A 27,911-nucleotide genomic window follows, 5' to 3' on the forward strand; every position below is an offset into this window, starting at 1 on the left:
ACGTCGTTTTCAACCACGAAGGTTATATCGCGACGGGGAAAGGGGGGAGATGGGATAGAGCCACTTGTCAATTGTTTCTTGTTCACAAAAGCACTAATCAAAAATTTGCTCCAGGGGCTTGCAACGTAGTACAATGTATTACCTTACTGGGAGAATGCAAGTTTCCAGCACAAAGGACTTAACATTTCTTACATACTGCTTGACTAAAATCTTTACAAAAATTGACTATATTCTATACAAGAAACACTTAACAAGGGTAAAAAGAGAAACAGAATCCGTTAGTCGCCTCTTACGACATGCTGGGGAGCATCGGGTAAATTCTTCCCCCTAACCCGCGGGTTTTTTTTTCTCACCTAGTCTGTATATATTTATGACCACTTCAAGAACCCCTCTCTTTTAAAACCTACATTCTGTATATTTCTGAAGGTTTTAGATGGAGGGGAAACACTCATACCTTCCAAAATAAGGGTGAACTCAAAGTTGAGGCTGCGCTGCTCTGTCAGACTGCTGTTGAGACATGTGTGAAAGTGCTTCAGGGACACACTCAGGCTCCTGCACAGAAAATACACAATGTTCAGGGCACAATGATGTGGGTGCAGAATCCACTCTGCTTCAAACCACTCACACCCAGGCTCCTGCACATGGCAACCAAAATGGCGGCCAAACAACAACCTACTGACAATTTCGAAGTCCAAAACGGACGAAAATTCAGTAGAACGAACAACAAACGCTAGTCGAAACAACTAACTGGAAAGAGCTCACCAACTACGAAGCAGCAAGCAAGCAGACGGGTATAGTGGCCAGTGGGTGCCGAGCAAACAGCAAACAGATAGCCACGAGAGAAAAGAAAATGCGACTTTCTCCTCTGAGCTGAAAAAGTCGTATGAGTTCTACCACGTGCTCGGGAAGCGGTAGTGACGTAGTACACACCAATGGGAGGTAACCCCCATGGCAAGTGTACATGGCTACGCTACCTCTTACACTTTTTGTTGTAGGGTTGCTTCCCTTTAAAATTGTTAGACGGGTAGCGATTTTCAGACCTTAGCATCTCTGACTACGTCAATGCTTATATGTGATTCGGAGTAAGAATATGTAATTTAATGTATTCTTTTAACTCAAGACTTTGTTTACCTTTGTTTTGTTTCTCTAACTATTTTCACATCCAGTTCAACAATCTCGAAACTCAGAGCTCTCTGAAAAAGAAGAAAAAGAGTGAAAACAGAAATGTGAAGAAAAATGGAACTATTACACCGAAATCATTGAAATCAAATCAAAACACAGTGCTGGGTAAGTGACAATATCCCACCCCACTGTCCCAACCATTTTTTCCATGAAAAGGTGTCTTCAAAAAGAGAGGTAACCATGTATTAACACAGACCGGCACGGTTGGCCTAGTGGTAAGGCGTCCGCCCCGTGATCGGGAGGTCGTGGGTTCGAACCCCGGCCGGGTCATACCTAAGACTTTAAAATTGGCAATCTAGTGGCTGCTCCGCCTGGCGTCTGGCATTATGGGGTTAGTGCTAGGACTGGTTGGTCCGGTGTCAGAATAATGTGACTGGGTGAGACATGAAGCCTGTGCTGCGACTTCTGTCTTGTGTGTGGCGCACGTTATATGTCAAAGCAGCACCGCCCTGATATGGCCCTTCGTGGTCGGCTGGGCGTTAAGCAAACAAACAAACAAATGTATTAACACATTTTTTACTATTTTCTCTTATACTTGCAAATGACCGAAACTTTTACAACAACTCTACTAATTGCACAGCTATGATTTTCAATAATTCTGCCCTTGGCATATTCTTAGTTTATCACCAAGACATTCAGCCTTCAGCATCACTGAAGTACAGGGCCACAAACATTTCTGTTTGATAAAGACCAAAAGTAACTGATACAATGCATGACTCATTATTCTTAGGGCTGATAAACAGCTGCTGAAGTTAAATGTCACAATTTGCTGATCTATATTTTACACATGCCTACCTGAAACACAATTGTGAAAAGTTTCTCCTGTATTAAAAAAAACAACCCAGCTTCATGTTCGTTTTTCTCAGCTTACCAGATTCTTCAATGCACGGAGTTTTGCAGGGAATGTTGTCTCGTTCTCAGAACCATACAAATCCTCATCATCTAAATCTGCAACAACCAAAAGTGAATTTACACACACACTGGGGTATTCTTCAAACCACATACTTTACATATTCATACATGTATGAAAAAAACCCAGTTAGGCCACACACAAAAAATAGTCTGTTTACGGTATCCCGACCGACCTTATTTTTTCGCGACCCTAGACTTTTTTTTGGCATTTGGGAAAAAAAATAAATAAATAAAAATAAAAATATTTTTTAAAAAAAGTCTGTTTTTTGGCAAAATAACTTAAAAATATGGTTTTTGGGGAAAAAAAAAAAAAAGACCTACCGACCCTATTTTTTGGTGCCTATGTTACCGTAAACAGACTTTTTTTTGGGGGGGGCCTTACCTTTATTATCCAGCTGTCAAAATAATTATTTGAATGTTAGAATCAGGCGACAGTACTGTTTCAAAGTTAATGAAGCTACTTTTAATATCCCACATTACCCTTAAAGCCACACTAGAAGGTTCTACCTATGTTGGCAGCCTCTCAGACTATTTTGCTTGTGATGATATTTTTTTATTATTATGATGATATCTAAGTTTTCAGTATCGAAGGTGATTTCATACATCTTTTAGGGCAAAATGAAATTCACCACTCAGATAAATGTCTATAACTGAAATCGGATGTAAATGAATATTAAATCTGCCAGAGTCACCTTATCTGTGCCAATTAGTAGCCCTGCAAGTGTAAAACAGGGGTTCGCTAAACAACAAGAGATAAATCTCTGCGCAAAATCCCATCTCCATTAAAAAAAAAACCATGGAAGTTGTGAGGCAAAACACGAGATTCCCACACCTTGTGAGTTAATTTCAATGCATTAAACACCCTCCCTGAACTTAGCATTATCATACCAGTTTTACTGTTGGTGCATATTGACTACATAACAAGACACTCCCACACTCTGAGCAATCGAGGAATGCTACCTCAAACAAAAATAAGCATGCCATAGGTACACATGACAGTACCTGACAAATCATCCACACTTTCTTGGCTTGTGGCCTTTCGCTTTGGCAGATTTTGTAGGAAACCTGAAATACAGAAGATCGCATTTTAAAACATATCTACTTTGAGTTACATACTTATCCCAACATTCACTCTATGCAGGTGTTCACGTTTTGACACAGTTATTTCCCTTAGTCAAGTAACAGACAACTGACAGCCTGGCACTGTGTCACTACAGACACAGAAAGAGTATGTACACATACCCATGTACAATCATGCACACGCATAAGCACTTAACACCCTCAAGCAAAAATAAGAATACAGACAGACAGAAAGAGTCACATACACACATATGCAGATGCACACACACACATGCAGATGCACACCGCACTCTCTGTCTCTCTCTCTCTCTGTCATCCTCTCTGTCTGTCTGTCTGTCTGTCTGTCTGTCTGTCTGTCTGTCTGTCTGTCTGTCTGTCTGTCTCTCTCTCTCTCTCTCTCTCTCTCTCTCTCTCTCTCTCTCTCTCTCTCTCTCTCTCTCTCTCTCTCTCTCTCTCTCTCTCTCTCTCTCTCTCTCTCTCTCTCTCTCTCTCTCTCTCTCTCTCTCTTGTGCCTTAAACCTTTATCCTTGTAAAATAAAGTTTGTTTGTTCGTTCTCTCTCTCGTACACACACTCCCTGCTCCCTCCCCCCCCTGTCTTTATCCCCTTCCTCCTTTCTCTCACCTTCAGTAAGCATCATCTGTGGTCGTACCACCTGTCCCACAATTGTCTGAAACAAACGTGTCACCAGTGTCTAATGTGCAGGCTTGCAAGACCTCAAACACAAAATATGGCAGTACAAATTTAAATTATGAATATTATGCACAGTGGTGAACACTTGTCAGGAGCCATTAAAAACAAGAAGAGCAAACGCTCGATCGAGTCACTTTCGCAGTTCTGAATATTATATGAGGCATCAGATGGACAGGAAGAAATTGCTATTCACAACACAATGAGTCACGTTCACATAAAATTTGAGCCCGGTCACTTTTATAGTTTCCGAGAAAAGCCCAACGTTAAGTTGTGTGTTGCCGAACAGAAAAGGCTAGTTATCTCCCTTGTTTTTCTGATAACGTTCGTAAAAGGCTACAGATGTAAATACTTTGATGTAAAGAATAATCCTACAAAGTTTCAATCACATCCGATGAACTTTGTCAAAGATATAAAATGTCTAATTTTTCCTTTGACGCTGACCTGTGACCTTGAAAAAGGTCAAAGGTCAACGAAACCATCGTTAAAGTGTAGAGGTCATTGGAGGTCACGACTAAACAAAATATGAGCCCGATCGCTTTGATAGTTTCCGAGAAAAGTCCAACGTTAAGGTGGTGTCTACGGACGGCCGGCCGGACGGACAGACTAACACTGACCGATTACATAGAGTCACTTTTTCTCAAGTGACTCAAAAACCATGATAATTCTAAAATACATAAACATTAAAACACAAAAAAATAGATTGACAGGCAAGGAGCAAACTGACATTGTTAAAGCAACTCAGTAAAACACACCTCCCTCTATGAAAAAAGGCAAAAATTGACTTACATGGACAAACACAAAACCAAGAAACAGCACACAAAAAACAACAACAGTACAACAGACAAACAGATCTACATACAGACAATCAGCTTACTAGCAGACAAGAGAAAAAAGTTAACGGCACACATACAGAAAGACATGACCGTACAAAGAGAAAAAACACAGATATGCTTAAAAAAAAAAAATTAAAGCATCCAAAGGCAGAAGAAAACAGAAGGGAGAAAATTGGTATCAGATAAAACGCACAACAACAAAAAAGAAAATGAAAGAAAGAATGAAAAGACAGCATGATACAGAAAGGCGCATGAGAATGATTTACCACTGCCAGAGACATACATTGAAGAGATGCGAAGCGAGGCCGCTCGCGTGAACTCTTGGGGTACCGCGCTCGGTCAGCGTGACCTCGCGCGATTGTCAGCCATCATCCCGTACTACGTTGTTGTTCGCTTGCTCTCTGACGCCGATTTGAAGTGCTTTTCTGTCATATTTCTTTGGATATATCCAGCTTCAGACGAGAGATATCAGTGATAAGTAAACTTGATTCATATTCTGTAGCTTCAATAGTGTGCACACGAACGCATTTGAGAGGATTGGGTTCCCCAAGTGAGTCAAAAACACGGTTCCCTCGGTTCTTGCGGCCATTGTTCTAAGTCCATGCCTTACATTGTGCGTGGAGGCAATGTTTGGGAGCTAATATTTTCTTTTGTGCGCAACGTTACTTTCCCTTAACTGGCAAATGCATTACTGGTGTATACATTAATCTGTTTGTATAATTTTTGACGCGCTGTAATTAAATTTGATGCTTTTAAGTCTCACTCAAGTGGTTCTCGCACTTACACTGGCGTGTGGATAAAAAGTTTTTAAGGAGAAATGAGCGAAATTGCTTACTTTAGGATTCATCTTCTAATCACCAAATGATGCAATAATCTTCTTCTTGTGATTTTCTGTTTCTCTTGAGTGCAAATAATTAACAGTTTGCATGTTTTATTATCTATGATTTTCTATGAAACAGTTATAATTCTTTAAAAACACAACAATTGCCAGCTTGGCGCCAGTGGGAGGATTACTTGCCCCTGCCGTAGGCGAAGATAACGCGAGCGAGAAGACAGCGCTTCGCATCTCTTCTATCTATGTCTCTGCCACTGCGCTGCACATGCACATGCATACAAGTGATAATGTACCTTAAATAGTAAAGGTTGAGTGGTGTCAGATTTGGCTTCCACCAGCAGTGACACTGAGAGTTCTGCCAGACAGTTCTGGCTAGCCGTGTCCTGCTGCAAATACAAATTAATAACTGATGAGTCTAAGGCAAGACTTAATTAATCAATTAAACTAGAAATTACAAATTACAAGAGCAACAAGACTCAAAGACTCAAAGAGTTTATTCTCCTTATAAAAAAAATAGGCTCCCAGTGTCAGGCAATTAACAAATTAAAATACATCTCATTTTGAGTCTTTGATTTAAAAAACAAAACAACAAAATAAATGGAAGAAATGTACAATTTCTTTTGAATGACATCCTCTAAAAGATAAAATCTACTTTCAAAGTGTAAGAAGAGACAAATCAGACAGCTTTGACAGAACCCTGAAAGCAAATCTCACCCCTGGAACACTGCGCAGGGCCTTGCAAAGTACACTGCTCAGGTTAGACTTGATCACATAGCTGTAACACAAAAAGAATATTATTAGTACAGGTTGATGTTAACTGCATGTACATGTATACCCATCTGCTGATTTCGTTTTCTTTGATATTTTGTCTTTATAAACAAGCATACCACTTGTGCAAAAAACACATGTTTACATGGGAGTTTAAAGGTACTGAACTTGTCAAATCCAGGTGCACGGAGCTCCTGGGGCTTTTAGTCATACCTCAGGCAGCTATCCGTTAGAAGAACTACCAAGTTTCATTGACTTGCACCCAAAGAGTCAAGAACTGCAATTTTTTTACGAATTAATTTCGTACTCGGACCCGGCTGGTCTTGACCTATTTTTGGATCTAAATTTAGATCAGGTAGATCACCACATCATGCACAAAAAGACATGTCACTTAGCAAACTATGTCAGACGTCATCATGAGTTTGTGTAAAACAAAATGGAGGCCGGAATCACTCAGTTGAATCGAACTCCGACCAAACACCACGTAATAACTAGGTTAATTTATGCACTCGCGTGAACAAGAAACTGTCGAGCTTCACAGATGTCGTCGTTGGGTAGTTTTGGGTTTGTTTTACTACCATAGGAGGATTTTTGAACTGTAAATGCACTCAGCTGCAACGAAAACGCAAAACGAAGGCTGTGAGCTGCACTGTGCCTTTAAGCCCATAAGGCCCAAAAAAATAATAGGTGTGGTTACGGTAACATAGCCAAAAACAATAGGGTAGGAGGGTAGGCAATCACTTTTTTTGTTTTTTTTACTTTTTTTTCTAATGTGTACAAATTAAACCTACTTGACAGGGAAATAAGTGTGCGACTCGGGCGCTTTCGCTTTCATTGCGTTTTCTGCACTCGTTTACTTGTTTTTTTGTGTATTTTTTTGACAAATGTAATAAAAAGTTATAGGGTCGGCCCCCAAAAATAGGGTAGGTCGGGTTACCGTAACCACACCTATTTTTTTTTTTAGGCCTAAACACAGAAGAAGAAGAAGAATGCCAGTAGAAAAACATACAATCATCGTACAAGTACAATACCCTGCACAAATCTGGTTGTTTATTCCCAGATATCTTTTCTGACTGTACTTATCCACAATTTGAAAACAACAAATGAATAACTCGCAAACACTTTGAGCGAGTGTGGCGTGTCTCGTTTGCTGGGGACTGTACATCAACCAAAAGAGAAAATAGAAAGACAAAGCTGTTAGCTTTGTTTTGTGTTTTTTGCTTGTGTTATTTTGTTTGTTTGTTGGTTGGTTTTGTGCTGTTGTTGTACTTTGTGTTGTTGTTGTTGCTTTTTGTTTGTGTTTTTTTTGTTCGTTTGTTTGTTAGTTTGGCGCTGGTTTTTTTGTTTGTTTTTTTTTTGGGGGGGGGGGGGAGAGGAGTAGGGTGTGGGTGTTCAACAGTTGCACAGTGCCAGACCTTTCATTGACAATGGTGATGTCCAACGCCACTTCGCTGGCCGTCATGCGAATCAGACTGTCTGGCATCATCGTCCTTAGCAACATCACTGTCAGGTTCTGCACCCTCACCCCACAGAACTGAAACACAATTACAACCATGTCACGCTAACATCATTCCTATCATTCACTGTAAAAAGAACATGAAATAAAATGTCTATGAAATAATATCAGTTAAAATGTTGATAAGACCAATGAACTCTAGATTTGTGGAAACATCAGAGATTCACAATAAAAGGCAAGACACCCTGACAAAAGCATGATGCTGACTAAAGTCCGTGTCAAAGTCTGGAAGCCTGTAATCCATACTATACACAATGGTATCAGAATGTGCAATTAAGAGAGTGGTATACACATATTTCATTGTACAAAATAAATAATGCACAGACGGATTTCCAGCTGCACAGCAGTATTTTCAATCAATTTCTAAACAGTTTACTCAAGTGGGATGTTCAAAGCTACCCCCAGAATTTAAAATCATCTCAATGTTTGCTTTATTTTCTGCAGTTGCAAAAAATGTCCAGATAAGAATGCCTGAACCATCGCAAGGGCACTAGCACAGAAATGTGCATGCAGTCTTCACAAGTGACAGAGCTGATGCAGAGCGTACAAACCTGCCCAAAGAAGAGGACTTTCTCCAGCACATTTTTCAACAGTCTTCCTCTGTTTCTCTCCCGTCTTCCCGGGCTGGTCTCGCCTTCCCTCCCCGCATGGTTGCCTGCCCTTGCTGCAGGAGTTGCCTCCCCTGCTCCCCGTTCGCCCTCATGGCCCACATTGGCCTGGACGCGAATGTCGTGCACACACAGTACCAGAGGTTTCCTGGAGAATAGGAGACAAAGCAAAATGTAAAATAAGACACTTAGAGGCAGAATCCTCAGTTCAGCTCAGTGTCTCTTCTTCTTCTTCTTCTGCGTTCGTGGGCTGAAACTCCCACGTACACTCGTGTTTTTTGCACGAGTGGAATTTTACGTGTATGACCGTTTTTTACCCCGCCATTTCGGCAGCCGTACGCCGCTTTCGGGGGAAGCATGCTGGGTATTTTCGTGTTTCTATAACCCACCGAACTCTGACATGGATTACAGGATCTTTTTCGTGCGCACTTGGTCTTGTGCTTGCGTGTACACACGGGGGTGTTCGGACACCGAGGAGAGTCTGCACACAAAGTTGACTCTGAGAAATAAATCTCTAATTTTAGTTGTATCATGTTCGGTCTGGAATATTCTCGAGATTGAGTATCTACTATATAGGCCAGTGCGATTTGTATGTAAAAAAAGCTTCTACTTTGAGTTCTGCTACGATGTGCAGTTGTATGTATGGAATGCTAAATAAATCCTCGAACTCAATTTGACGAGTTGTTTTCTGCTGTTGCGAAGACGGGCGACGTAGAATAAAAGAACACAACTATACGACGTTTGAGAACTTGTGGCAATCTCAAGTGTCGTGTAACAAACTGTTTTTATGAGAAGGAGTGTGTCTTGAAATAAAGATGAGTAATTTCAGATTTATAAATATGCATTTAATTAACGCGGTGTCAAGAAGGGTGCTGTGCATTCCCATTGCCATGACGTTCGCCTAGTTATTTTGCCCGCAGGAGAAAAATGACTGACTCAAGTAGGAATTTCTGCACAGATTGATTGCTTAAAAGTGCATTACTCGTGTAACAAGGAAACCAGAGGATGTGACATGAATTTAAACACAGTCCAACCTGTCTATAACAGCCACCAGAGGAACCAACTAAATGTGGTCATTATAATTTATAGACAGGTTATCACTATGGAAAGGTCATGAACAATATAGAAAATAACCTTGTTCAGGATCGTTTGTGTTCATCATAAATGGACAGGTGTTCGATATTGAGAGGTGGTCGCCAGGGCAGGTTCGACTGAACCGAAAATTACTTCTTTTATTATGTGTTTTTTTCAGTAGTTTGTATCAATAACTAACTGAGTGTCAATGACAGGATTCATGACGACGTATCATATTCACCATTTAACCATTAAAAGGGGCTACAAAAATAAATGTTACAAAATGGAATGCTTCTTTGTAGAACTTGACTCAGATACACTTCAGACAGAGAAGGGGAAAGAGAAAATGTATGAGTAAATGAATGATGCTCCACCCCACCCCTACCATAAAACACGGCTGTATGAAACACATTACATTACTGTGAATTCAAAACAGACACGCCACATTATGAACCCCTTCTTTATCAAATGTAGAGCATCAAACCACGATACACTACACGTTTTTACTGTATCAATATGGCTATTTCCCTGTTCAAAGAGATTAGAACCCAATAAAACCATTCAACCATAACGCATAACACTGTGACATTAACCCAAAGGAATATTCATCAGATAAAGGTGGAAACAATGTGGGTGCAGGCTTTTCAACAAACTGTTTACATGCATCTAGTAGCGTACACATATTACCACACAATGAATATCAACCAGTTAGAGAATGTACACTTGATTTTTTATCACAAACTTATTGACAAAACAGCTTAAGCTCGTTGGGACTGCAAAGTTGAGGAACATGTTACACCATGCATGGGCTGTTTTTCATTTCTCTACATGTGAAAAAAACAAACCCCAGACACTGTGAGTTTGAAATGTGTCAAACTTGGCATGCAAAAGGAATGTTAGCCTCAAAACCAACAACAGGACAAAAACTGTGTGATTGAGTAAACTTCATTCTGTCTTGTATATAGTGATGGAGCTAGTATTTTTTCAAACTGGTACGCAAACTTTTATGATGCAAACAGTTCAGAAAAATACGGTAGGCTGGTCATTGGAACCAGTAAGAGTACTCAAAGTACTGGTTTTGTTGTCTTACCAGCGGAAAAAAACGGTAGTTCAAAAATCAACCGGTAGGTCATACTGGCAGCCATTTTTGTTCTGGTATTTTCTCATTTCAACCGGTAAAATACCGGTAATTACCGGTTAACGCCAATACTGGTACAATGCTGTTTTGACACTGTTGGTATTTTTTTCTCTCACTGTTGTTTCAGTAATGTGTGCCATTTCATCACACACCACAAACACTCACCCCCACCCTCCCCCCCCCCCCTCACACACACACACACACACATACATGCTTTAAGTTATCCAGCTAGAATATTTTACTCAGTTACATTCCAAACTCTTAATCACCTTTAACATGCCAGATCTGTGGTTTGTTTGTTTGTTCGTTCATGGGCTGAAACTCCCACGGCTTTTACGTGTATGACCGTTTTTACCCCGCCATTTAGGCAGCCATACGCCGCTTTCTGAGGAAGCATGCTGGGTATTTTCGTGTTTCTATAACCCACCGAACTCTGACATGGATTACAGGATCTTTTTCGTGCGCACTTGGTCTTGTGCTTGCGTGTACACACGGGGGTGTTCGGACACCGAGGAGAGTCTGCACACAAAGTTGACTCTGAGAAATAAATCTCTCGCCGAACGTGGGGACCAACTCACGCTGACAGCGGCCAACTGGATACAAATCCAGCGCGCTACCGACTGAGCTACATCCCCGCCCGCCAGATCTGTGGTGAATTCATTGACTTCTCTTTTGAACTTCATCTTTTTTAAAAGGGTGTGATGTGTTGGGGGGGGGGGGGGGGGGCAATGGTGAGGGAAGAGGGTGTCTGTGGGGAGGGGGAGTAATTAATTACCAATACCTAAGAAACTATTTTTTTAATCAAAATCATTTTGACATGATCATCATCACTATCAATATCTAGGTGCATCATCATCATCATCATCATCATCATTATTATGATTATAATAACAGCAACTCTGCTCTGTTTACCTGACATCTGGGTTGAAGAAGGAACTGGACAGCCAGACTCTGTCAATTTCCTGCAACATACCAAAATGCAAACACATTCATTACTCACGAAAAACAGTTTCTCAAATATTGTGGATGGCAGTTTGCCATAGAGCTCTGCAGCACCTCTGGATGCTTACAACAACAACAACAACAACAACAACAACAACAACAACAACAACAACAACAACAACAACAACAACAACAACAACAACAACAACAACAACAACATAACAGAGCCAAAAGTGGAAAAGTGACTCTCAGATGTATGTGCATGCGTGCATGTGTGTGTGCGAGTGTGTGTGTGTGTGTATGTGCGCCTCTGGTTGTGTGTGTGTGTGTGTGTGTGTGTGTGTGTGTGTGTGTGTGTGTGTGTGTGCGCCTCTGGTTGTGTGTGTGTGTGTGTGTGTGTGTGTGTGTGTGCGCCTCTGGTTGTGTGTGTGTGTGTGTGTGTGTGTGTGTATGTGCGCCTCTGGTTGTGTGTGTGTGTGTGTGTGTGTGTGTGTGTGTGTGTGTGTGTGTGTGTGTGTGTGTGTGCGCCGCTGGTTGTGTGTGTGTGTATGTGTGTGTGTGGCATGCGTGTGTGTCTGTGCATTCACGCATACGTATCAGACCATCCATGCAGGTGTTTCAGTTTATACAATTAAATGAGCATGAATGTGTGTGTTCCATGTGCATAAGCATATGCAACCATGTATGCATGGACAGTGCATGCAGGCACATATATGGCTGTTTTTTACTGAAAAATCACTAATTCATGTGCCTGTGCTAGCACAGGTGGGGCACAGGAGGCGGCAACCCAGCCAGAGCCCTCAAAGCGCTTCCAAACAGCCAGCCAGGGTTTTAATCATCATGGCCAAATCAGTATTCACGCCTGTCTGTAACCCTACCCTTTCTCTCTCTTTTTTTAAGACCTCAAACGACTTAGACACCATCTGCGTTTACTTACATTTAACCAGGACTGCTGTACAGAAACATCTCAGTCCCACCGTCACTCTTCTACCCCCCCCCCCCCCCCCTTCTCTGTCTGTATTCAATTCAGTCGTGTTAACTGTGTATTTGTTCCTCTGCGTGGGGTATTGTTCTATTGAATCAAGCTCAGCAGGTGGCAAGCAATGGTATTCTTTCTCTTTTTGTTCCTCTGCGAGGCGATGAAACCGCCGAACCCCAACCTCTCCTAAAAGCAACTGAGAAGGGTGATTTTGCGGCACCGGAATACCGGTTATTTCTGGGATGACTCGAGTAGAGATGAGCAATGTCAAAACCATGATGTTTCACAAGGCATCTGCACTTGAGTCTAGTACTAAGACATTCTCTGTCTTCTTTGTGTTTTAATCATACGCACAAGACATTATTAGTTTCGATTGTAATTTATCAGACAAAACATCGATCGGCAAGATACTGAAAATTACAGATAAATACAATGACTGTCATGAGTGGTCGCCAATATGGGCTGATGCAAGTGTCCTTTCAGTTGCTGCTGGTGTCTGTTCTGGTGTCTGTTTATGGCAGCGGACACTGATCATGTTAGCAAAATGAAGAATTTTTGGATTTGATCAAGTTAGCAGGCGAATGGACAGAGGAAGGTGGCCTTTCCAGTCTTTGGAGGTGTCCTCATGTCAGTCGAGGGGCCTCGGATTAAAAACACCGAAGTACAAATCCTCCCCCCCCCCCCCCCCCCCCCCCCACGCAAAACTGCGCTCAGGGTTCAGCTATTCCTGAAGCACTGATGTCGGAAATGTTACAATTCTATTATTAGAAAGTGGGAATGGTGAAACGAACTGCGCATAAACACAGTCTCTCTCTCTCTCTCTCTCTCTCACACACACTGACACACCGCCCCCTCTTTCTCTCTCTCTCTCTCTCTCTCTCTACCCCTTCCTCCCCCGTCGTTTCCGTGTGTGTGTGTGAGTGTCGATCTGCAATGTTCGCGACGACAGTTCGTCCACACGTGAAAGTAGTACAATAGCCCCTCGGTGCTGTTGAAAACAGACTGATGGTTGCAAGGGGGGGGGGGGGGGGGAGGAGTGTAAGTACAATATGTATGTGTGATGTGAGGGTCACCACGCTAAGCGATATAGGAAAGAAGTGGAGTCACCCTGACATTTACATACCAACTCGGCGTGCGTGCTGTCAACGGAAAAAACATACAGCACAGGCACATGAAAAAGGTCAAACACTATTTCGAAAAGGAGGAAGCACATGCAAGAAGAACCCCCCGAAAGCGGCATTGTCTGCCTAAATGGCACGGTAAAAACAGTCATACACGTAAAAACTCACTCGTGCACAAAAAACAAAAACACGAATGTATTTGGGAGTTTTAGCCCATGAACAAAGCAAAGAAGAAGTAGTAGAAGAAGAAGCAAGAAGTAGGTAACAGGCAGCATTGAAAAGAAGAAAGACTATACAAGAATGTTAGTGATAATGTTGATCATTGTAAGGAGAAAAAGTCACAAAGAAGAAGAAAGAATGTACATGAATATGGCATCATATTAACACCAAAAGTGATGACTCAAAAAAAGTCAACCACTGCATCTTCCAAGGACGCATGTGCAAGAATATGAAGGCATATTAACGACAAAAGTAATAATTGCATAAACAAAACTGCTGCACGGAGAAGATTGAAGAATGTGTAAGAATACATGTATGGTGGCAAACTAAGTATTCCCCTTAAAAAGAAAGGCACAAGTGTATCTTAAAAATCATCATGATCTTTATGATTATTACGGAGAGCTAAAAAAAAACCACAACTGAATATTATATCCTTGCGAAATAATTGTAATTCAGCTTTTACTGCGTTAGTATGTCGCCACAAATGATCCCTGATAAATTGATGTTTCAAATAACTGACATCACCATCTTTCTGAAATCACCTATCTGAAGGCATTTTAGTACTGAAAGCTTTAACTTTAATCACATTACAGGACAGCGTCAATTCAGCAGTTATCTATATAATTATCAATGTTAAAAATACAAAAATCAACATGATTCTTGAAGTTAACATTAACGTCTCATTTTCTGGTGGAATAGTACAAGCATCCACAATCTTAACTGTTGCTATCTTGGCGTGACACTAGTAATTCGGCAGTAATTACTAATTATCACTTTTGGCACTTGTGTGTCATCATAAAGAAAGGGCAAACATGTACAATTTGTACCAGATACACACATCACAAAAGCTGACTCTAGAAGAATGGAAACAGTGACTGGTTTTGTCCCTATTGTTGACACTGAATGAGAAGAAACTGAAAGCACTTGACAGGCATACGTCAAGCAACGCAGTCAGTGTAGCAAAACAAAGATGGATTAGCTGCTGTTAACAAGTGTGTGTGTGTGTATGTGTGTATGTGTGTGTGTGTGTGTGTGTGTGTGTGTGTGTGTGCGTGTGCGTGCGTGCGTGTCAGTGTGTGTGTGTCAGTGTGTTTGTGTGTGTACGACGGTGCGTGCGTGCGTGTTTGCGTGTACGTGCGTGGGTGGATGCGTGCGTGAGTGCGGGCGATTGTATTATCACAAGCATTTGTGTGCACATGCATGACCTTCGGCGTCTTCACACGTGCGTCACATCCGTGTGTGCGTGTCTGTCCGATCGTAGGTACGCAAATGCATAGCCTGCATTGATATACTTCGCACCCGTCTGTCTATCGGTCCGTGTGTCACGTTTTGAAAAACGATGATTTGTTTTGTCTCTACTAGCAATCATACCCCCAGACTGGAGGCAACACTGAGGTTGCAAGACAGAAAGGCCTCACCTCTGTTCCAATCAAAGCAAACAATGCTCGACATAATAAACCACCACGTTGTGGTTCAACCCATTTAGAACTGAACAGCGTTCTATCCAAGATAACTCGTATTCGCCATCAAGAGATTCAATAAGCAGCACGCGTTTCATTTCATTTGGATCAACTGTAACATCATCTTACGAGTATTGTGCCTACTTTCCAAATATTAATAAATGACCAAATAAAGATGCAGTGCCGTAGTGTTTGTCTATGTTTGCATATCAGGAACGGTGGCATGGGCTATATATAGACAGTCTGCTAAACACCTAAGCTTAGTTTCAATAACTCTGCAGTAATTTCGGCAGTCACGGTGATGGCGAGTTTTCTCACGGTGGGACGGAAACGAAATGGTGACGCCGAGCACTGCCTTCCAAAAAAATGTGCCCGTAACTGCAATGACCATTTCAGCAAATATGGACAAATGTAATGGCCATTTCAGCAACTTTGCAAAACTGTTATGGCCATTTCGGTGCGCGTGTGCATGCGGGCGAGCGTGCGTCCGTGCGTGCATGTGTGTGTGTGTGTGTCACTGTGTGTGTGTGTGTGTGTGTCACTTTGTGTGTATGTGTGCCACTTTGTGTGTGTGTGTGTGTGTGTGTGTGTGTGTGTATGTGTGTGTGATAATAAATAACATGTGTGTAAGTCACAGTGCATGCGTGCGAGCATGCACGCGCGTGTGCGTCTGTGCGCTTATGTGTGCGTACATGCGTGCGTGTGCTTGTAAATGTCGGCCACGCGCAAACAATGACAGTGCGTCAGTGTGTGTGCTGACTGCTCCACCAAACATATTAAAATACACGTCCAACACCAATACATTTGTCATTTTTGAGAATCAATGAAGAGCCACCAACAGTGGGCAGACACCATGCTGTGTTCTCGACTTTCGCCTCTCACACTGTACACACAGTATAGTTGCTCATCTAAGCTGAAACGTAACGTAAACAAACACAGCTTAAAGTGAGAGCCCAACTGCCGAGGCTGGGGTCACAGGCGCATGAATTTGACTTTCAATTAAACAAATGTTGATGGCCACGTGTGACTGAAAGATACAAAAAATATGTCTGAAGGTGCTCCCGTGATTTCTTTTATGTTTGTAATCTTATTTACTTTTGACAGCTGAGAAAGTCAGTGTACACACACACACACACACACACACACACACACACACACACACACACACACACACACACACACACACACACACACTCACACACACACAGGGGGTCACAAAGCATACTGTTCCGACAATAGAGCATTCACTTCGCCCCCATCACATTTGTACGCCGAACGTTATACTTGCTTGTGAAATACGGCGTAACAAGGTGCCGAACCGAATGACCCAAAACCGATGTATCACGTCAACATCGTGATCACACACCTTTCAGTGCATCCAATTCGTTGGACTGATGCAGCAAGGTGACCAGAGGAAACAGCTGCAGACATGTTTGCCCTTACTACTTTGGAGTAATGTATTATTATCTTAAGAGTTGTTTTTTTTTAAGATATTATGTGCAAAACCTCTGTAAATTTACTTCCAATCTGGGGCTCCTACCCTTTTTAAGATCTGATTTTCTCAGATTTGGACTGGGTCTTACAAAGGGGGAGGGGGGTCCATCTGAAATGGTAGCAGTTCTGGTGGTGGTTTTTAAATGCGCGCCATTTTAAATTTCCGTGTAACAGCAGAGGAAAAAGCCGGTCCCTGGGGTAAATCCCAAGCGCAATTTCTTGTTTACCGAAGCTGTGAAGCAAGATTTTAAGACCCCATCAGTGCTAAGGGGAAGGTAAACGAAATTGTTACGGACGACCGACAGTCACAGTTTTCAATTGCTTCGTGCGACTTTGATGTTTGACCAGTACTCTTGATTTTGGTACCGTTGTGTCCCTATGACTCTGCACTTTCCTTTGATATAAGGCTCACTGTGCATAACTGGATCCAACACGTGAAAGTCGCTAACGAATAAAGTCATTCAATTGTTTACGGTTAATACATACTGTGACTAATTAGAACTTGACAGTTGGTGTCTACATCCTTATGTACCCGTGTATATTATGTTTGGTTTTGATTATCTGCTAGAGGACTGAGTAGATATCAGCAACATATTAATTATGGCCGCCATTTGCATTTCATATGTTCCCAAATATCTTTTTCCTCTTAATTTTAACATTGTACGCTAAGTTTTGCTTAGTGCCTGAGATCTTGGTGTTATGTCTCAGTTAAATGTATGCTTTGTATGCTTGTTGATTTGTGCTAGTTTATTCTATAATGAATTTGTAAAGCGCCTGGAGCCAATTGATGGGACTCGCGCTATAGAAAAGTTATTTATTATTATTATTATTATTATTATTATTATTATTATTATTATTATTATTATTAATTTAAGGATGTAGAGCAACTGTTGCGGTGATACCCTCCTCACTGCCAGGTTCCAATTAGTCAAGAAACAAAGACGCACGACGCACGAACCAATCGAAAACTGTGACTGTCGTACGTAACAGCTCAGTTTGCCTTCCCCTTTAAGAACACATGGAGTGTTAGCTTTGAGACACAGATTTACAAAAAGAAACCAGCAGTAAGATTCATTGTATTTCTAATAATTCCAACGTGAATCAGTGTTTACACGGGTCCTCCTGCGCTGGTGTGTGTGCGTGTGTGTGTGCGTGAGTGCGCGCGCGTGTGTGTGTGTGTGTGTGTGTGTGACTTGAGGCGAGGAAGCTTGAGTGTATACTGCTGGTTTAAGTGAATGTATTTTTAAACTTATGCTGTCCAGTGTTGTTTTACATTAATGCTGTTGATCAGTGTGTTGATGCGTGTGTTGGTGTAAATGGCTGGATTGAAATGTTTCTTAACCGCAATGTCATCACAAATTCCCAACCTTGGGCAATTAAAGATTCTGTATTCTGTATTCTGTCACCGATATAAGATATATATCACAGACTCGCGTCTTACTTAAACGTGAAAACAGTTCGCCGCACTGTCTCAAATCGGGCCAGACTTTTACATGGAATAAGACCATCCCTCCACTTGGTCACATACCAAAAATGAACAGCCTGGGTGCTCTCTGTATTTAGTGGTATTTTTTCACAGAATTAATTTCGTAAAAGGGACGGCATGGTGCCTTTTCGGGAATTGGTTCATTCGAAAAAAATCCCACTCATCACAGCTAGCAGGGCAGGGTGTTGACTTTTGGTATGTGACCAAGTGGAGGGATGGTCTTATCCCATGTAAAAGCCAGGCCCGATCTGAGACAGTGCGGCGAACTGTTTTCACGAGGCGGAGTGAGCCTTTAACAATACAGCCAATGCCCATTACGTGCCAGGTTCAAAGAGCCAACTACCGATTATGCAAATCTGCAAACGCCTCCCCTCCTCCGCTTCTTTTTCTTTTTCTAATGTGTCGAACATTCTTATAACCCTTCGCGGCTATCAGGCGCAGAAAGCCAGGAATAAACCCCAACGTCATTCAGAGGTGCGGAAAATGTTCCAGGGAGCAGAATCGATAGGTTTCGTGGACGTTTGTTGGTACGTCATTCACTGTGAAAACTAAAACATTACGCATTGTCCCTTTGGAAAACGACATCACTCTTATTCAGCGATAAGTCACTGTAGCATTTACCAGGGCTCCCCAAAGTGCGCGTCCCTGCGTCCTATACGCACTAGAAGCTGAAATCACGTACAAGAAATGGATGGAGGGTTGTCCCGGGACGCACTAAACTTGTAAAGAACAGGTCCCGGGACGCAGTAAATTTATGATATCGTGCGTCCCGTAGGTACTCTTTTCAGACTGTAGTCGTCAGCTTACATTACAAAAGAAAGACCACAAGTCAAGCTGAAAGTGTGAGTGTGTGTTGCATTGAACAAGGTGTACTTCAAGTATCCTCCTCGACTATTCTTGTGATAAAAAAACCACTTTTCATATCACATTATTCGCGACCACAATGCGTTATACAGGGTGGTCCAAAAAAAGCGCCCTATTTTCTTGTTGATCTCATTTTTGACTGCAAAGAGAGATTTAGAAAATGTCTTCACCAAACAATAGCAGAATGATGGCAAATTATGTCTTGCATATTTTGGTAGAAATTGGTCTGTCCTTAGCAGTTGATAATATAATAATACCAATAATGACAGCTTATATAGCGCGAACCACAGTAAACTATGCTCTCCGCGCTTTGCATATCATCTATGAATAAAACCATACTATTTAAACACCAAATACACATACATTCTAACAAAATAACGTAACAATAAACTTACAGCAACACATTATCCACTTATTCTCTATCCAGCCCCCTCTTTCTTGGCGATAGGCTCATTTCACGACGCACTGACTTCCCTTGGCCACCTTATTCCCCTGATCGCAATAAGGACAAACCAATTTCAACCAAATTTGCAAGACATAATTTGCCATGATTCTGCTATTGTTTGGTGAAGAAATTTTCAACATCTCTCTTTGCAGTCAAACATGAGATCAAAAAGAAAATAAGGCGTTTTTTTTGGGACCACCCTGTATTATGTACACAGGGGGTTTGGGGATCCGGGACTCTTGAGACCCTCTAAAACTCCTCTAAACATTAAAAGCGGGGGTCCCCGGTGTAACACGAAATTTTTACTCCACGAAACATTTACTCCGGAGTAAATATTTCGTACGAAATTCTTACTCCGAGTACACTTTTCGTATGAGAAAAGAACTCCCCAAGGCACGAAAAAATTACTCCCTCCACGAAATGTTTACTCCCCATTTTTTTTTTTACTTCCAGTAAAAATCTCGTACGCAAAAATGGGATGCGGGCGAAGGGATAATGCCAATAAGTGATCTCGCGCACACGAATGTCGCGCTACCCTCCTTCCACCCCTTCCACCACCAAGACTAACAGGGGACAAGGGAGTAAAAATTTCGTACACCTGGCATGGGAAGTTAAATTGCTCGTGTTGGGGTGAAGTAATTTATTCGTTATTTATTCGTCAGGGGAGTAACATTTTTGTACGAAATGTTGACTCGGAACTCACCTGTCTTGGGGAGTAATTTTCTCGTGCAATGGGGGAGTGCCTTTTTCGTAAAGGGAGTAACTTTTTCGTACGAAATGTTTACTCCGGAGTAAAATTCTCGTGGGAGTATTTTTCTCATGTTACACCGGGACCCTCTAGGACGGGCGTCCGTGGGGAACCCTGCATTTACCATCAATTTGTTGTGTACTTTTAAAGATCAATAGGCCTATATATACTTGTTCTTCTTCTCCTTTCAAATCATGAACTGAAGTTCTTGTGTGTCTTTTGTTTTGTCTACAACTAAAATTTCCATTAACTGACTTAACCTTTCGTGTTTGTTTGTGGGGTGGTTTTTTTTTTTAATTTAAAATAATTACACTGGTGGGGTACTGCCAGGTGGGTCATTCCTGCATACCTGGCCTCGTCTTTCTCCTTACTGCTAATAAGTATAGAAGGTCATTCTGAATTCACTTCAGTACCGGGAGATGCGTATTATGGCCGCATGTCCCCAAGTAAATTTCAAGTGTCTTTATCACCTCTCAGTGAGGGGAAGGGGGGGGGGGGGTGTCATCATTACGGTCTATATACGCTAGACTACTGGGTTATATACGTCGTGCCGAATTGAAGGAATTGCCGAATTCGCGGAATCGGTAAAATGTTTGCCCATTTTGCGTAATAATAATAATAATAATATGGGAGATTCATAGAGCGCTTGACGTTCTCTAAGCGCTTTACAATGAATTGATGAGAGGTCAAGGCAGGTGAAGTAGCCCGCACGTTGAACATCTCTCATGCTGGGTATTTTCGTGTTTCTATAACCCACCGAACTCTGACATGGATTACAGGATCTTTTCCGTGCGCACTTGGTCTTAATAATAATAATAATATGGGAGATTTATAGAGCGCTTTACGTTCTCTAAGCGCTTTACAATGAAAAACAAGTCGCGTAAGGCGAAAATACAATATTTAGTCAAGTAGCTGTCGAACTCACAGAATGAAACTGAACGCAATGCAACACAGCAAGACCGTATACTCGTGGTCCACCGCTCACGGCATAGGCAGTGAAATTGACAAGAAGAGCGCGCGAGCGGGGTAGTGGTTACGCTATGCTGCATAGCACGCTTTTCTGTACCTCTCTTCGTTTTAACTTTCTGAGCGTGTTTTTAATCCAAACATATCATATCTATATATTTTTGGAATCAGGAACCGACAAGGAATAAGATGAAAGTGTTTTTAAATTGATTTCGAAAAAAAAAAATTTGATAATAATTTTTATATATTTAATTTTCAGAGCTTGTTTTTAATCCGAATATAACATATTTATATGTTTTTGGAATCAGCAAATGATGGAGAATAAGATAAACGTAAATTTGGATCGTTTTATAAATTTTTATTTTTTTTTACAATTTTCAGATTTTTAATGACCAAAGTCATTAATTAATTTTTAAGCCACCAAGCTGAAATGCAATACCGAACCCCGGGCTTCGTCGAAGATTACTTGACTAAAATTTCAACCAATTTGGTTGAAAAATGAGGGCGTGACAGTGCCGCCTCAACTTTCACGAAAAGCCGGATATGACGTCATCAAAGACATTTATCAAAAAAATGAAAAAAACGTATGGGGATATCAATTCCAGGAACTCTCATGTCAAATTTCATAAAGATCGGTCCAGTAGTTTGGTCTGAATCGCTCTACACGCACGCACACACACACACACACACACACATACACACGCACATACACCACGACCCTCGTTTCGATTCCCCCTCGATGTTAAAATATTTAGTCAAAACTTGACTAAATATAAAAAATGAAACGTACATATACATGCAAAGCAAAGCAACAAAGCATTCAGCACACAAGTGAACAACGAAACACTACATCAATACAAGCTGCAAGCATACTAACACAGGCGAAACATTCAAACATTTAAACACCTGATCAAGAATGCACCATATTGAAATAAAAATTAATCAAAATACTGTGTGAAGAAGTGTGTTTTAAGGTTTGATTTGAAGGAACAAAATGTTTGGCAGTGTCGGATAGAGTAAGGGAGAGAGTTCCACGCAACGGCAGCAGAGTGGGAGAAGGCTCTCTGACCGTGCTGTTTGCGACTAAAAGAAGATAGGCGGAATATTCTAGTGTCTACAGAGGAGCGGAGGAATCGTGAGGGTGTATAGAGTGGGAACAGGTCAGACAGGTAGGATGGGGCTGAGCCAGATATTATTTTGTAGCAGATACAGCAGCTTGCGTGTACACACGAAGGGGGTTAAGTCACTGGCTGGTCTGCACATAAGTTGACCTGGGAGATCGGAAAAATCTCCACTCCTAACCCACTTTTAATCGGCAAAACGCTGCCCATTACGCGAAATCGTTAGCCGATTACGCGAAATCGGCAATATTGTTGCCGATTCAGTTTGTGAATTCGGCAATTCCGTGAATTCGGCAGGACATAATTATATACATCAGCTATATATAACTCAGTGTGCTAAACTGGTGTTTTGGTGGAGTACCAAGCGTAAAATGCCGTGTATTGTACAACAAGCCATAAGGGTCAGCAATTAAAGCTAACTAACTGCTGATCCAAATGGCTTGTCGTAGTTCTGGACACCAAGCTGACAAACAAACACACGGGAGGGGCGTAGTGAGGGGAGGGGGTAGTATGTTATGAGAAGTGGGTGAAGAATTTGCCGCAATCGGAAGAGCGAAAAGTGAGCTCCGTCACGACTGCCCCGTCCCTTGAATCCTGCCCTCGACAACATCATAAGTGACAGGTATTTCGTCGTCGACAGGTTTCTTCTGTCGAGTGGGGCAGCCAACAAAAAAACCCAAAAATAACTGAGAAGGGTGGGAGTGAAGAAGTGAGGAGTGAAGAGAGATAGAGAGAGAGGCGGGGGGGAGAGCGAGAGACAGAGAATTGAATTGAATTGAATTGAATTGAATTGAATTGAACTTTATTTAACAAGGATTGAGATTTAAGGCTACGCCTTTTCTTAGAATCTGTCCTTGGGACGCACAAACACACAATGATAAAATTAAAAATTAATTTTTGTTTTTTTTAATAAAAAGTTACCAACAAAAGGAGGTCGGAAAACTTAAACAGAGAGAGAGGGATGGACAGAGAGAGGGAGGGAGAAAGAGAGAGAGGGAGAAAGAGAGAAAGAGAGAGAGAGAGAGAGAGAGGGAGAAAGAGAGAGAGAGAGGGAGAAAGAGAGAGAAAGAGAGAGAGAGTAGTGTGTGTGTGAGAGCAAAGATGGGCCAATCCATGCAAACAGTAACGGACCCTCCACTCTCCCCTTTGCCAAGAGAGTATGACTGGCCACATTGGAAAGCTTAGTACGAGTACAAACTCCTCAAGTTTTAGTCAAGTTTTGACTAAATGTTTTAACATAGACTGGGAATCGAGACGATGCTGGATGTGTATGTAGGTGTATCTCTGCGTGTGTATAGTGATTCCAAGAAAATTACTCAACAAATCTGCATGAAACTTTACACTCGATACCCATGATATCCCCAAACCATTTTTGTATTTGTTTCAATAAAGGTCTTAAATGACGTCATAAGTGAAAGTTGAGGCGGCACTGTCACACCCTCATTTTTCGATCAAATTGAGTGTCCAGACTATGGGATTGCATTTCAGCTTGAACTATGGGATTGCATTTTCGAATTTTTGCAAACAGATTTAAAAATGATTGTCCAAAACTGTTTTATGGGGGGTATGTATGTGTGCAGGGGGGGGGGGGGGGGCTCGGGTCAGTTTTGAGGGGTGGGCTGGGTCGGGAAGGTGTAACTTCACAGATACGACTCCCACTCCCCTTTTTCAACTTTCATCTTAACCCACAAAAACAGTTTTCTGGGGGGTATGTGTGGGTGCAAGGGGGGGGGGAGCGGTCAGTTTTAAGGAGTGGGTGGGGTGGGGAGGGTATACCTTCTCAGCTTCCTCCTATACCCATTACCTTATCTTTTTAATCTTTCATCTTTCACCCCGTATTCGATGCCCCTAATAGTATAGCTTTGAGGGCATTACATTTTATTCCCTAACAAAAAACTGCCCACATTAGTCCTCCAGCCTACTAACCCGATCTTAGATTTTGACACATTTGGCGTGTCATAGGTTCCGCGCCTGAAGGCAAAGAGGCCAACAGCTGACACCCCGCCGTCTGGCCCACTGTGTCTGCACTTGCACACGGTGATGTATGGCGGTGGTGGTACAGTGGTTCAGACAACCACCCCTGCGGCACACTACAGGCGCACGAATCTGCAATCATGGGACTGGGTGTGCACGATGTATAAACATTGGGATTTTGGTTTAGACAAGATTTCATTCTGTTAAAGGATCTTGTAATGATTAAATTTATGTGTTTCCTAGCGATCACTGATCACTGATCGTTGGTAGCAGTACTACCTGTTTAATAGACACACAATGACCATGCTAGTTGTTTTGCAAGCTGGTATTACTGAGAAATCCAGAAAACCCATACCACACAAACACATCCACAAACACATGCACACACACACATACATTAACACACACACACACACACACACACACACACACACACACATTCACACACACACACACATGTATCTACCATTCTTTCCTCCCACCTCCACCCTCCCCCCTCTTCTTCCTGCTAGCTTTTCTTATTCTTTCTGGTTTGCTTTAACTATGCTTTTGATCTTGTTAGTTCCACAGTTTATAAGTAATGTTTGTCCATAGACGACATCATATTTGTGTTATTTTCCAACTGCGTAGGGCGCGTAATATAAGCGTTTGCTTGAGTTCGTGTCCCTATTGTTTATCGTTGTATTATTGTATCATGTTTGATTTAATAAAACATTGTTTAAACCAATGGAACAATAAAGTAATGAAAATGGACAAAGATGGTGAGGACAAGGACAGGAAGGCGGGAAAGACAAACAGAGAATGTAAGTGTGTGTCCGTCTCTCTGTCTGTGTGTATCATGCATGGTATAGACATTTAATGGCAGTCAGACTCTAATTAACAGTCCACTTGGCATTGAAATCAGAAAGAAAAATCTAATCTACACTTTCAACTTGTGCAAAAGACAGAATAATCCAACTACCTATTATTAAACCAAGTCAGTCTAGGCAGACGGATATATAGACAGACAAGAGAGAGAGAGAGAGAGAGAGAGAGAGAGAGAGAGAGAGAGAGAGAGAGAGAGAGAGAGAGAGAGAGAGAGAGAGAGAGGGAGAGAGGGAGAGACAGAGAGACAGAGAGAAAGAGAGAGAAAAAGACAGAGAGAGAGAGAGCGAGAGACAGACGGGGAGAGAGAGAGAGAGAAAAAAAGACAGAGAGAGAAAGACAGAGAGAGACAGACAGGGAGAGAGAGAGAGAGAGAGAGAGAGAGAGAGAGAGAGAAAGACAGAGAGAGAGAGAATTGTTCACAATAAACCCAAAACGCCAGAGCATGTAGTTCAAACAAAAATCCAGAAATTCACCCTTCACTCACTGCTTTTCTACTCACACAAAAAAAGCATTCAATTATGGAGAGAAGTAGGGTTTGGGCCAATATTTATCAGATACCTGTTGCATTTAATATGGGTGGTGGGGATGTCAATACTCAAACAATAAGAAGACAAAGCACCCCACTAAACCGCCAGAAACCCTTCATAAAAATGCGCTGCCAGGTCAAACAGAAGAAAGTGAACAAAAGCAACCACAGGTGTCACCAGCAATGCATTGAAGAAGATGAAGTGAGTGAGCTTACACACTGACACATGCACACACACACACACACACAGGTCAATGCATGCACATTTGGAGCATACTGACATGCAGGAACATTCATCTCAGTCCCTGGTTCAACCACACAAACAGACACACACATAAACACACGTACAAACACACACACACACACACACACACACACAGGCACGCACCTACGTATACACACACACACACACACACACACACACACACAAACCTGCTTATAAATAAATACACACACGTACACCTGTTACATGAAGGAGGTCGCAATATATGAAGTATCAACACATGAAAACAACAGAGAAAGCGGGCATTGCTGAAAACTAAGCTTGCGATAGTTAACTACAGTCGGATTGCATGTGTGTGTGTGTGCGTGTGTGTGTGTGAGTGTGTGCGTGCGTGCGTACATGTGTGTGTTAGTCTGCGCGCGCGCGCGCGCGTGTGTGTGTGTCTGTCTGTCTGTCTGTGAATGCGTGTTGCCTATGTGTGTGTCTGTCTGTCTGTGAATGCGTGTTGCCTATGTGTATGTCTGTGTGTGCACGTGCATGCGTATGTTTGCTATGTTTGCTGACGTAGCCGGTGTGACTTGCGCACACACACACACTCACACAAACAGTTCAAACTTGCGGCTGGTAAGCAATAAACACGCGACAAAGCACAACGATCTGTCGTCATCAATCCTGGCCCACATCTGTGCACTGACGATCGAGTGTGTAGACATGATTATGTCGCTGGGGTTCTCTCCGCGCTTGCTTCACTCATTATCAGCGTGTAATTCGCTGTGGCAGGTCACTCAACCAACGGGTTTGTATTTATCTGCATGGGTAAAGGCTTTAGCACGCTATGCAGCATAATTGCATGCACCCCCCGCGGGTTAGGGGGAAGAATTTACCCGATGCTCCCCAGCATGTCGTAAGAGGCGACTAACGGATTCTGTTTCTCTTTTTACCCTTGTTAAGTGTTTCTTGTATAGAATATAGTCAATTTTTGTAAAGATTTTAGTCAAGCAGTATGTAAGAAATGTTAAGTCCTTTGTACTGGAAACTTGCATTCTCCCAGTAAGGTCATATATTGTACTACGTTGCAAGCCCCTGGAGCAAATTTTTGATTAGTGCTTTTGTGAACAAGAAACAATTGACAAGTGGCTCTATCCCATCTCCACCCTTTCCCCGTCGCGATATAACCTTCGTGGTTGAAAACGACGTTAAACACCAAATAAAGAAAGATAATTGCATGCAAGTAACTGTGCAAGACCGTCTGCTGTCGTGTCAAGAGTGAACGAGTGAACGCCGCCTTCCTTCCATTGATTTGTGATTAATGACATGGGAAAGAACTTGTGCACAGTGTAAAGAATGGATAAATCCGAAACAGATAGGATTGCTAACGTTCCAAAAATCAAAAATCAAAAACACATGAAAGTTTGTAAAAAAAAAATTATTAAAAAATATAAATCACAATAAAGTGGATTTTTTTTTCTCAGAACGGTACACGCAGCCTACTTCTCAATGTTTCGTTTAGTCAAAAATTAATCTTTCCGTCAACTTACCTTTGTTGTTTGTTTGATTTGTTTTGTTGTTGTTGTTGTGTTTTTTTTCGGGGGGGGGGGGGGTAAGGGATGGTATTAGGCCTACTAAAGAATGGATGTATAGCTTCACCCTACACAAAAACAAGGCTTAACGTGTTTCGAAGGTCCAGGTGAACAGAGGGTAGAACGGAGGGAGAGTGGGGGGTGTGTGCGTGGAGGAGAGGCCAGAGGGGACCAGAGGAGGGGGAGGGGGTGAAAGGAGAGGGGTGGTGAGGAACCCGAAGGCCACACTTAGGTAGTGTTTTTGGTCGCAGAGACACG

General features: G+C 42.0%; 1 protein-coding gene across 2 annotated transcripts in view; it reads right to left on the reverse strand.

Moving 5' to 3' along the window:
- LOC138976007 (protein hobbit-like) overlaps positions 1-27,911 on the reverse strand; it is a 138,413-nt gene that overhangs the window by 75,901 nt on the left and 34,601 nt on the right. For both annotated transcript variants that reach the window (XM_070348798.1, XM_070348797.1), the window contains exons 3-12: positions 11,551-11,600; positions 8,370-8,574; positions 7,718-7,836; positions 6,249-6,309; positions 5,828-5,920; positions 3,798-3,843; positions 3,097-3,159; positions 2,054-2,130; positions 1,132-1,193; positions 455-552 (exon numbers count right to left, since the gene is read on the reverse strand). In XM_070348798.1, coding sequence (XP_070204899.1) covers positions 455-552; positions 1,132-1,193; positions 2,054-2,130; positions 3,097-3,159; positions 3,798-3,843; positions 5,828-5,920; positions 6,249-6,309; positions 7,718-7,836; positions 8,370-8,574; positions 11,551-11,600 — 874 coding nt within the window. The remainder of the gene's footprint in view (positions 1-454; positions 553-1,131; positions 1,194-2,053; positions 2,131-3,096; positions 3,160-3,797; positions 3,844-5,827; positions 5,921-6,248; positions 6,310-7,717; positions 7,837-8,369; positions 8,575-11,550; positions 11,601-27,911) is intronic.

This window comes from Littorina saxatilis, linkage group LG9, assembly GCF_037325665.1.
Source record: "Littorina saxatilis isolate snail1 linkage group LG9, US_GU_Lsax_2.0, whole genome shotgun sequence".
Classification (NCBI taxonomy): Eukaryota; Metazoa; Mollusca; class Gastropoda; order Littorinimorpha; family Littorinidae; genus Littorina; species Littorina saxatilis.